Genomic DNA, 11,948 nt, shown 5'->3' with positions numbered 1-11,948 from the left:
AACCAAAAATTAAAAAAAAATTACAAGAAGAAGAAACATTTATTTACTTGAAAAGATTTACAAAAGAATCGACTTTACTCTAAAATTTGTTTTGCTTTATTTTGAATATAAATGAAGAAAATTGTTCACAGTAAGTTGATATTTATAAGCCACGTAGAATCAAGGTTTTTATGAAAAAGATATTAAATATTATTACATAATCAATAAAATATTAAAAATAGAATCAAGGTTTTTTATGAAAAAGATATTAAATATTATTACATAATCAATAAAATATTACAAAAGATATTGAAATTAAAAAAAATGCAATCAAATATTACGAAAGACATTAAATATTATTGCATAATCAATCAAATATCACAAAAGATATTGACATTACAAAAAAAAAAATAGTATTACACCTTACACAAGATAGTAACATGTTACTACCTAAAGTATTACTGGCTAAGGTGTTACTGTCTAAAACAATACTGCCCAAAGCATTACTGCTCAAAATGATATAGTATAATACGTTATAGTACAAAAAAAAATTTACTTTAAATTAATACATAAGAATTATTTTTAACAATAAATTCTTATGCAGGGAGCAAAATGTAGATACTAGATTTTGATTAATACTGTTACTCTAAAGAATTACGTTACAATATAATGCTGTATAGAGAACAACCAGAACAAGTGAAGTGCTACTTCACGTAGAATAAGTAAAACAAGTGAAGTGCTACTTCACGTAGAATAAGTAGAACAAATGAAGCGTTATTTCACGCAGAACAACTAGAACAAGTGAAGTGCTACTTAAAGCAGAATAACTAGAATAAATAGAACACTACTCCATATGAAACAATTAATGCAAGTAAAACAACTACTTCGAATAGAATAACTACTTCACTTGGATGACAGTGAAAGCAACTCGGAATAAGTGACAGGGTTTATGGGTTACTTTCATTTTGGGATGTTCTAGAGAGTTTGGCTTGGTGGCTCAGATATGGAGGTAATTAAGAGGTCTTCCTCTTAACCCTTTCTTGAAGTACAAGTGTTTCACCCTCTTACCTTATTCTCGTTTACTTATTCATGTACAGCTTATTCTCTTGTAACTATTCTCGTACAGCTTCTTCTCTTGTACCTATTATTGTACACCTTTTTTCTATTACCTTTACTTGATAATAAGTCTTACTACATCCAATTACAGTAACGGTTACTTATATTAATATTCTTCATAATAATGTCATTCATTAGACGCATTAAAGTCTATTTTTATGTAACCGTCACTTTTAGCACTATATATAGAGCCTCACAATTCATTTGGAAAGACTCTTCTCTCCCTCTCCAAGCTAACACATTCTCAACTTAAGAGCTTCTCTCTCTAATTATCTTGTACTCTCTAAGTCTCTTTAAGTCTTTTCTTATTGTCTTCCACCTGGCACAACACTTAGTACTTTAGAAACTGCTTCAATCTTCCTCTTTACTGCCTCTAACACATCATTTTACTTGTTTGCAACGCTTCCTCTCCTTATCACAAGAACCCCTTTTATAGATATATGTTAAAAGTTTCTTTGATATATCACAAGGACTTATTTGGTTGGATTATATATATAGTCTTACAAAAATTAACGTCTAAAATTAGAAGAATCCAATCAAAAGAGAGCTCAATATCCAGAATAGTGGCAAGTCTGCTTCATTCATGAATCATAGAACTAAAGTAGGCCTCATCCTATTAAGTCTTTGTACCCCTCAAATGTACATGCTTATGCCATATAGTCCTATAAACCTACGTTTGCAAAACAGAAGATATCAATTTCTTTAGAATTCTACAGATTTGACATTAAGAAACAGATGCATTTCATGATACAAAGAAAAAAAAAAAGGTTCTATACATTTGAGTGACATGGGAATTCACAGAACAAAAAGGTGTTGGTTGGGGGTGGGGGGCGCGCTCTTGGGGAGTACAAAGAGTACTCCTCTTTCCTTTCATGAAGAGAGGATCAAAATGAATTCAGAATAATTCTGAGCCTCAAAATGGAAAATTTGCCCCATCTTATTATGAATACTCAACCGCAACAATGCAATTCGGGGTGTAGATCAAGAAAGCCTTCCATCATAAAAGGCAAAAGAACAATTCATTTTATGCTTATAGTGCAGCTGCATGTTGACAGCTCCTCCAGTTGCCAATCCGACGCTTATTCAGGTTGATACAAACTCGCTGTAACAACCATCAGAAGTTCCGAATTAAGAATCTTGCTGCACAATGTTGCTTTCTTTGGAGTTTCCTTGTTTATTTCCAGGTTTCGAATGGGGGAGAGAGGAAATGCTGTCTGTACCAAAAAAATTGAAGGACAAGCTGATGTACATGCATGGAAGAAGGATATTTCAATGTGACCCTGGCCAGAACCTCATCATAACACCATGTTCACTGATGCTGCCCCTAGACAATCTTTGCACTTTTTGCCAGAAACGACTGCCCGTTGCTGTTCTCAGGGGACCTGAGCTACAGTGCCTCCGAAATGACCCAGATGATTGCCTTCCAAATCTTGCTGATGAACTAAACAAATCTGACACCGATAGTCCTCTCTCAGTATCAAGACCAGTGTCATAGTTAGGAATCAAATAATGGCTTTGCAAGGGATCAGCCAATTGTCCTGAGCCAGTACTAACCCTAGCATCCAGTTCAATGGACAAATCATCCTGACTAGAACATCTTGAACCTACTTCTTTTGCCTCATCGCATTCGTTACTTACTAGTTTTAAAGCCTGAACAACCTCACCCATAAAAGGTCGGTGTGATACCTCAGGTTGAACACACATTGAAGCTATTGCTGCTACTTTGGCCACACTATCAAAAGGAACATCAGAACTTAGCGATGGATCTATAATTGTTTCTAACCCTTCTTTGGTTGTGAGAAGAGGACGAGCCCATGCAACTAGATTCTCCTGACCTGGTGGCTGTGTCATATCTACTGGTTTTCTCCCCGTCAGAAGCTCAAGAAGGACTACACCATAGCTGTAAACATCACTCTTCACAAGTAGATGGCCAGTCATTGCATACTCAGGAGCCACATACCTGGCCAATGATTCATCAGGAGTAAATGTCAAAATTACAGATAGCACTGACAAAATAACAATACAAGAACTAAAAGATTTCTTCTTTTTTTATTTTTTTGGATCAAAAGAACTGAAAGATTTGTAGAGAGAAGCAAGTAAGTTACATAACACAACACCAATTGATCATGAGAAAGATAATACAGTCTTGACCTCCAGTAATTGGAAAGTATTTCCTTATTTTATGTTTACTGTAACCTTTTAAATGGCTAAAGAAATAAGGATTTTCAAGTTAGAATCATCAAACAAAACCTGCTACATAAATCAATTTCCTAAGTGCTTTCTTTGTTAAATGAAATATCCTCAAACAATATACATCTCCTTAGGGTAATAATGAGTTGCTTCCATTTCTTCTAGAGAAAAGCTACTTTCTGCTAGCATGTATAAATCAAGGTATAACATCAACATCCATATCAAGTGTAGACTCTATGTTCTGATGGTCATGCCTAACACACATAACGGGCCAGGTTGGCACACACAATGACAAGGATATGCCAAAACTAAATCCAACAAAGGAGGTTTCATACCCAAAAGTTCCCATGACACGTGTTGATATGTGCCTGCCTTCCTCGTCCATGGCAGTTCGAGCCAAACCAAAGTCAGACACTTTTGGTGTGAAATCATGCTCCAACAAGATGTTGCTTGACTTAAAATCCCGGTGGATGACACGTGGGCTTGAATCTTCATGGAGATAAGCCAGCCCACGAGCAGCACCAAGGGCTATCTTTATCCGGGCATCCCAGTCAAGTGGTGCAGAATCCTTGTCAACTCCTGAAAAACAACACAGTAGAGGCAAATATAACCATTTTTTATGGATTTGATCACTCGGAATGCTGAATATTTTACCCAGGAATAAACCACAGAAATTACAGCTTAACTACCATGCAAGTGAGATTCAACACTGCCATTTGGAATGAGTTCATAAACCAAGCAGCGGTTGCGCTCCTCTGTGCATATACCAATCAACTTCACCAAGTTTCTGTGGTGAAGACGGCTAAGCATCTCCACCTCAGCCAAGAATTCCCTGCCACCTTGCTGATCATCTCTCTTCAGAACTTTGACTGCCACTTTAGTTCCATCTTCAAGAACACCACTATAAACACGACCAAATCCACCTTCCCCAAGTATTCTTGAAGCATCAAAATTGTTAGTGGCTTTTTCTATATCACTTGTACTGAAGGTCTTTGCAGATCCTGTATAAGCTACAATGCTAGAGCCAAATGACAGTGATGTGGAACTTAGACCGCTTCCAACCATTGACCCAGCAGAACCTGAAAATTTCAACATTTTTTTCCACTTTAATTGGGGTAAAAATAAGAAAAGTTTTGTATGGATGCAGTTTTCTGCCTATAAATACAGTCTAAAGTTAGGTGAAATGTTGCCACTGAACTGATTACAGACAAATACAACTCAAGAGATGTCAGAAGCAATGTGAAAATGGATAATTATTATTCATAAGAAGTTTGAGGTATCGGATGATATGCTTGTTGTTTCCTACAGTAAATTGATGGATTAAGAAAACTGAAAGGCCAGAATATATTAAGCTAAATATAACCTGATGGTTTGGCAAGAGATGTTTGCGGAGGCTGTGTAGTTGCTGCTTGTTGACTAGCATGATTTGTACGTCTGAAAAGCAAAACCCATGCAATGGCAGAGCATAACACCATAGCCACCAAAGCAGACAGAACAATTATAGCAATCACGCCGCCACTAAGCACATTTTTATGCCGCTTTCCATGCACATCAACACCAAGGGGCTTTATAGCCCTCGCATTGTTGTCATTACCAGAATATGGTCCAGCATCCATTATATCAATGTCGGAAGGGGGCAAAGGTGGAGAAGGAGGCAAACCTAGAAATCCACTATTACTGCATATTTCCAAGAAGATATATGCCAAAAGAGAAAAAAGGAAAAGCCAAAAAAGGAGCTTGAACATACCAAGATAGTGCACATATAATACTTCATAATCCCCAAAAAATGAAGTTTTTATAGCAACTTGTTTATGCCAAAATCTCTGATAAGTTAAAAAGGCTGTGGTGTTATCAAATTTTTCACCAAGCGGTACCAAGTCTATAAGGACAACTGTCTTCTCGGGTTGCTCACTAGCAGCATTAGCTCCAATAATGCGAACTTGACTTTGTCTCATAAAAACTCCAGCAGCAATTTCTGTTGCCAGCTCAGAAACCAAAGGGAAGAAAGTATAGAGAGCAACACTCAGGCGTAATCCAACTTGCATTGGCAAGACACAGCCACAAGGAGATCCAGGAGGTGTATTTGTATAAGGTTCTGTGCAAATAGTTGTTGAACAATCTACATATATAATGAACAACATATTACACATTAGTACAACAGAACATACTTGGAGATGAAAATTAAAGCAGACATACCAGAAAACGTAAAATGTAAAGCACAGAATCTAGTCTTTAACCTTCATTAGGAGGTGGAGGTGGAAATGACATAACTGGTGGCGGAGGTGGCACCTTGGGACTCCTCAATGGCGACACAGAAGGAGAAACTTTTGGGGGGCTAAGTGGCACTTTGGAAAAGATCATGAATAAGTAAGCAGAGAATAAAGAAAATGAAGATATATCACAAACACATACTTAGCATATTAAGTAACATTTTATTCTTACTTTTGGTCTGCCTAGATGCAGTCATTGGAGATGGTGAAGGAACAGGAGAAACAGTGCCTGCTGACGAAGGAACAGCAGAATGGGATGGGGAAACTGAATAAACAGCGATGTAGGAAGGTGTTAGAAATCAAAATGACAATTTAAAATCACTTCTCAGACTCTGTTCTGAAAGCATCAATTTAACATTTGCTATATTGATACCAGAATGAAGAGGTGCAGGAGCATAGTGTCTTCGCCTTCTTCCAGGAAGAAATGCTGGAGAGATAACTGGACCTATATAATTATTGAAATGAAACATTAACGAAATGTGATATGCCCATATAATTTTAGTATGGTTGAGACAAGTCTTTGGCACAAGATATTACACCTTGCTGTTTCAGAGGAGGAGGTGAAATCAGGTATGATGATGCAGGAGCAGGACTGGTTCTTCCATTTCTTTTATGTTGATGCTTATGAAACGAGATTGAAGGTGACAATGCAGGAGGGTTATACCCTTTATTTGAAGGAGCAAGAGATGAAACAGGAGAATTACCAGGGTGCCTCACAGCTTTGGGTGCCAAAGGAGATTTGGCTGAGGAAGAACCTGCAAATAAGAGCTTCAGCAACTCAATGGCGTTGTTAGTAATAATCAAATTAACAATTAGCTTGATATTTGCAGATTCACAATATACACCATTTTCTGGGGTATGGCTCAAAGGTGGCATTGGCTTGTGTATCTCATTCCTAGGTGACGCAACTGGTATTCCATCATTTTTCCAGTTAATGCTCGAGGGTGGAGTTGAAACAGGAGAGATATCAGGATCTGCATTGCAAGCAATCAAAAATACCAAGGAGATTAGAATAAATCTCTCAAGACCAATCAAATCCAATAATGATTAAAAAGTGAGAAGAACATATAGACACGGAAAATTAGTCATCTGTTCAACTTCCAAAATAAAATTGATATAATCTCCTAAGTAGAACCTGGTAACTGAGATGGAGTTCCTTCTGGCACATTTGGGTGGATGGTTGGTGAAATGTGGGGTGATTCTTCTGGTGGTGATACAACTGGCACCGCGTTATATAACAAAATAAGCAACTCTTAACAGTCTCTTTGATTGAAATTTCATAGAAAACACAAAGTAACTTGGCCTACCTGGTAAAATGGACGGTGGCATGATTGAGTGGACAGGTGGTGTGGTCCTTTCTAATTTCCTTGGGGGAGATGCAACTGCTATTGTGTTTCGTGTAGGGATGGCATGGTAAAGGGGAAGTAGAATGAGAAAAGGTAGAAAAGTTCCAATAGAGCATCCCCTCAAGATCTAAAAATGACATATCAAGCCAAGAATTATGTACCTGGAGCAGTGGGCTCTGGAATAGGAACACTTGGTGCTAAAGCAGGCCCCCTTGGGTGAATGGCTGTTTGATTTCGTGGTGAATTTCCCGAAGGTGTTGCGACTGGAACTACAAAAAACAGTAAAAGCAGCAATATTATAACCAAACCTGGTGTTAAATCTATCCACTAATTACACATCAAACTACAAATTATGTACCTGGAGCAATTGGCTCCATAACAGGTGCTGTCTTATTTGATGAATTTCCTTGATTGGCACTTGGGGGCAAGGCATGTGGCTTACTGAAGTGAATGGCTGGGGAATTTTGTGGTGGATTCCTCAATGGTGGTGCAACTGGAGCTACAGAATAGAGCAAAAGCAGCAGTATTAGAACCAAACTTGTTTTTAAATTTATCCAGAAAAAGACACTTCAAATTGCTGATTATATACCTGGAGCAGTTGGCTCCAAAACAGGTGCCCTATTACTTGATGAATTTCTTTGATTAGAAATTGGGGGGAAAGCACTTCGCCTACTGGATTGAGTGGGTGGGGAATTTTGTGCTGGATTCCTCAATGGCGGTGCAAATGGAGCTACAGATTATAATAAAGCAAGCTGTATTAGAACCAGACTCAATCTGTAATCTACTCAGTTATTTAATTTATGTCTTTTGCAGAGCATCTTGCTTACTTTGATGGACAACTGGTGAATTTTCTGGAGAATTCTGTGTTGGTGTTATTGATGGAACTGCAAGTTAGAACAAGTGCATCCTTTAATAAGAACCATACTCAACTCTAAATTTACCCAGTTATTAGATGCATTTCTTTGATTAGCAAGCATACATGGGTGGATAGCTGGTGAATTCTGAGGCAAATTCCTTGAGGGTGATGCAACTGGAGCTGCATATTGAAGCCAAAAAGCAGGATTAGAACCAGTGTCAATTTACATTAACTTGAGGAAAGCAAATCAATTTAGTCATGTGCCTGGAGCATCTGGCACTGAGGGAGGAGACTTCATAATTGGTTCCTTTTTCTGCAGAGCAGTTGGTGACTTTGATGGTGTGTGTACTTGAACAAGCATAGGTGGAGGAGCTGTATCAAATGGTGGCAACACCGCAGGAGTACTTGGTGCCAAGGATGGTACACCTTCTTCAACGGTAACTGGAGGCGGAGCTGTATTATATGGTGGCAATTCCATTGAATTACTCGGGGAAAAGGAACGTGCATGCCCTTCAGTCGTTTCAGGCACTGAGGCAGACATAAGAGGTGGTAATGCTGGAGGAGAATGCAAATCTGAACCTGGATTGTCAAGCCGGAAATTTGACTAAAAATCTCAAGAACAGGAACAATTGATAATGGAAAATGGAAGTTACCATTTGGCTGAGAGAGTGTGTTTGGTGCATCGCTTCTTTGTTCAACAGCACTAGGGATTCCTTCTGCAGGAGGAAACATAAAAAACTTTGCTGGAGACGGGGATGCATTGTGCCCTAAAACAAGACAAAAGAAGAAATATTCTGCATAAATTTAAAGAAGGCATACAACTTACACCCATTTGTCATTTATATTATTGATAAGTATGTTAGAAATTTACAATTCTCTTAGGTAAACACCAAATTGAAACTTATCGGGGCAATATTTTGTTTTTACTTATTACAGAATCATGACTGAGAAGCCTACTTCGTGAGATCAGATAAGTTATGATCCATGATCTATAAAAATGATAAGGTCAAAAGAACGTTTAATTTCACCAAACAATGGCTCAAAGATACCCCACACCATCAGCATTCAAAGTTCATTGTCTTTCTCAGAAAAATATATCTAACAAATAAAGGCCTTTTTTGAGATACAGGAATAGAGGTCAAACTCTTTTCCAGAAACATACCTTAACTGTATGAAAGGATGTGTAAGGCATCCATGGAATACCATTACTTGGTAATTATGCTATTAAAATGCATTTCTCAGATAAAACCTCCACAAAAAATCATTCTTTAGTTGCACCCAAAGCTTAGCCTGAGTGGAGATGTACAATGCTTCAAGCCTCTGGCTAGGCAAACTGTGATTTTTTTCTATGACAAGATAGTATATACGGATCCATGAAGGTGCTGGATCCAAATTCATTGGATCTAAACTCTATAAGTTAATGTTACCCTAAAGAGCAGTTTTTCAGTAAAATTTTGAGAACATAATTGAGCACACAAGTTGACAAGCAAAAACTTCCCGGCATTACCAGTCACAGAAACAACATTTGCAAGGTTAAATGTGATCAAAAGATTGTTCACTTAAACGAAATTAAGTGAAGTCCCTGAACACACGTAAAATTCAATAACTTTGAGCAACTGGTATAATCAAATCACATACTTCTAATAAGAGAGCTGGAAAGATATAGAATTGTACCTGAAGATTCCTGAACAATTAAAGGAAAGCCAATGATGCAGAGTCTGGCAAGCTGGAGAATCAGTGGCATCAACATCCCCATCCCATAAAGCATCAAATCTCACAAAATCTCTAAACAAGCTCCCTCAATGATGATGATGAAGAAAATTAAGCACCAGAAAAAGTAATAAAAAAATGGAACTAAGTGATATTAAGAGATAGACAGGTTACTTGAAGCAAGAAGGAAAGGGCAGTTAGATTAACAAAGACCCCCACAAACAGTGTAAAACAAGCAAGGATTAGTTTTTTTAGGCTGTAGATGGGACAACCCAGAATTGGGTTTGGTAAAAAGAAGCAAAGCAATCTTTTCTTCCTCAAGACCAAAGTTCTCAACTTCACAAAGTTCTGATCTTTCCATGTTTGACAGAACCGTTTTTGCTAACATAAGTTGTTGAACACAAAAAAAAACTGACACATAAAAAAAACAATAAATTGAATGAAACAAGAAACAGAGACACCTCACAGAGTCACAGTGCTAAGTAACGGACGGACGCTTTTTTAAGAGAGAAGAAAAAAATATATGCATCAAAAAGAAAGATTTGGACAGTTTGGTGGATGAGTGCCTGTGAGAGAGAGAAGAAAGAAACTTAAATTAATAGTAATGTTATTTTAGTGGGCGAAGTTAGACTTAAAGTGGTGTTTTAATGGGGTTTGAACCAACTTTTTTTACTTTGGTGTTGGAATTCATAAGGATTTGTTTAATGGGTTTGGCTTTGCTTAACTCCTAACTCATTTTTCTTGCTGATTTTCAGTTGATCTTGTTGGCCAGTAAGAGATAGTGACTCCAGTGAAAGTGAGACTTAGCATGTGGCCAATTTCTATTTTGACACATCAACCAATTTCTTAATTTCTCGATGATCTTAGAAAAAGATTTATCCTTTCGTTTAAGACAAAAGTTAAGGTCCCACCAAGAAATAAGCGTTAGAATATTCTGATTTGTGGTCTTGCTCAACTCATACAAATACAACTCTCTTGTGGAACAGTGTTTGTGTCCATATGTTTTATGTATTCAGCTTACAGTTTATGTTAGTTGCTGCTCATTAAGGACCTTTCAGAGCTTCAAACAAATCTAAAAGGCTATAATTTTGTTAGATAAGATAATGGACCCACCAAAAGGAAAGAAGAAAAAATTGTCAACTGCATGGCGTTTTCATGCCTAGCAATTTGGTCTAAGTCCATAACTCTAAATGAATTAAGCCATCTTTGAAATATGGATCAGAAAATTTTCCATTTTCTTGATTCCTTTGTGGATCTTATTCCTTTAAAGTTGATGATAGTAGTATTGGATTTTTTAATACACCGACAGCTCTTAATCGTCATAACAAAGTTTAGGTGGCAATTAAGACAATAGATTCCAAAGTCTAAAACAGGTCTTACTCTTACCCTTTTCTCCATACTGGAAAACGCTGCTAATGCTAGGAAAATATATTATAAAAGAAGTTTAATCCAATGGATTCACATTTAGCTTATTAAGCCCTTAATTTTTCCGTAGAAACAAAAAGTTAAATCACTCTTTATAGAAAGACAGAGAATGGATTGACAAGATGGAGCCCACTAAGCTAGTTTCCAAAACCTTAGTGCAGAACCTACAGAGTTAATGGCCAGTGGGTCTCAACATTGTCCCACAGCAGGGACCAGGCCACCACCATAGCCACCCTCCATGGGTGAAGAGAGGAGGGGTTTGCTTGGAACGTAGCCAAGGAAGCCACTTTTCACAGCATAGCAATAACTATGATTGCTGGAGGATGAGGATAATGTGGGAGGGGGGGTGAAAGAAAGACTATGGCGCATGTGACTGGAAAGGGGACCCGACAGGCTGAGTCCTTTGAATTGAGCACGTCTTGATTGTCATTTATCTTTTGTTTGATGACGATGGGGGCTCAAAAGTTTTTATTAATTTCACTGCTGAAAAGGGTGTTTAAAGGTAAATAATAATAGCAAAATAACATTAAACAATAAGTATATAATAATAAAGTAGAAAGCTAGAAGCGAATAAGCCTTGCATGTGTGATAGTTGTCGTCTAGGATATGTTCTTTCCGGTTGTCTATTACTAGAAAGTATGTTCGTATTCGATTTGTTTTTTCCTTTGTTTGATGTTTGTATGTGATTTATTCCCCATTTTTTTTTTGCAGAAGAACTCTTTATATTCCCAAGGGTTACAATTGCATTTTACCGCAAGATGATCCCATACAAGTCAGCATCATACAGCAAAGGCTTCACCAAATGACAAGGATCTTGTTCAAACTGAGAAATACTCTATATTTTTCATTCTTTGTCACAAGGCTTAATTTATCTGAGTTCCTATTCCTTAGGACGCCCACACCCCCAAATATCTGGATTCTTTTTGTTCTATCTAACGACTGTATATTCAGGGGTGGGTTCTATTTTATTGAAGAGAATTGGACTTCTGGGGTCATCACAGCGATGATTGTCCATGAATTCTACATCAGAAGATTCATCCATCAGACAACAAACAA

At 37.4% G+C, this 11,948-nt stretch overlaps 1 protein-coding gene across 7 annotated transcripts; it reads right to left on the bottom strand.

Moving 5' to 3' along the window:
* LOC18588393 (receptor-like serine/threonine-protein kinase ALE2) lies at positions 1,648–10,163 on the bottom strand. Of its 7 annotated transcripts, none has more exons than XM_018127879.1 (20): positions 9,432–10,163; positions 8,411–8,524; positions 8,022–8,336; positions 7,881–7,937; positions 7,729–7,785; positions 7,491–7,631; positions 7,260–7,400; positions 7,063–7,170; positions 6,863–6,940; positions 6,691–6,774; positions 6,401–6,529; positions 6,095–6,310; positions 5,929–6,000; positions 5,728–5,820; positions 5,523–5,630; positions 5,033–5,404; positions 4,649–4,945; positions 3,975–4,364; positions 3,621–3,864; positions 1,648–3,055 (listed from the first exon to the last, which is right to left on the bottom strand). In XM_018127879.1, the coding sequence occupies exons 1-20, from the start codon at positions 9,523–9,525 to the stop codon at positions 2,365–2,367; spliced, it is 3,801 nt and encodes a 1,266-aa protein (XP_017983368.1). In that variant the 5' UTR covers positions 9,526–10,163; the 3' UTR covers positions 1,648–2,364. The 7 variants fall into 7 exon arrangements, with proteins under 7 accessions (XP_017983368.1, XP_017983374.1, XP_017983369.1 ...); XM_018127885.1 differs by having other exon boundaries at positions 6,260–6,310; XM_018127880.1 differs by having other exon boundaries at positions 6,863–6,937.

The sequence above is a fragment of the Theobroma cacao genome, chromosome 9 (genome assembly GCF_000208745.1).
Source record: "Theobroma cacao cultivar B97-61/B2 chromosome 9, Criollo_cocoa_genome_V2, whole genome shotgun sequence".
In the NCBI taxonomy this organism is placed as follows: domain Eukaryota; kingdom Viridiplantae; phylum Streptophyta; class Magnoliopsida; order Malvales; family Malvaceae; genus Theobroma; species Theobroma cacao.
The sequence above is the reverse complement of the archived record's forward strand: the minus strand, read 5'-3'. Positions and strand labels throughout refer to the sequence as shown.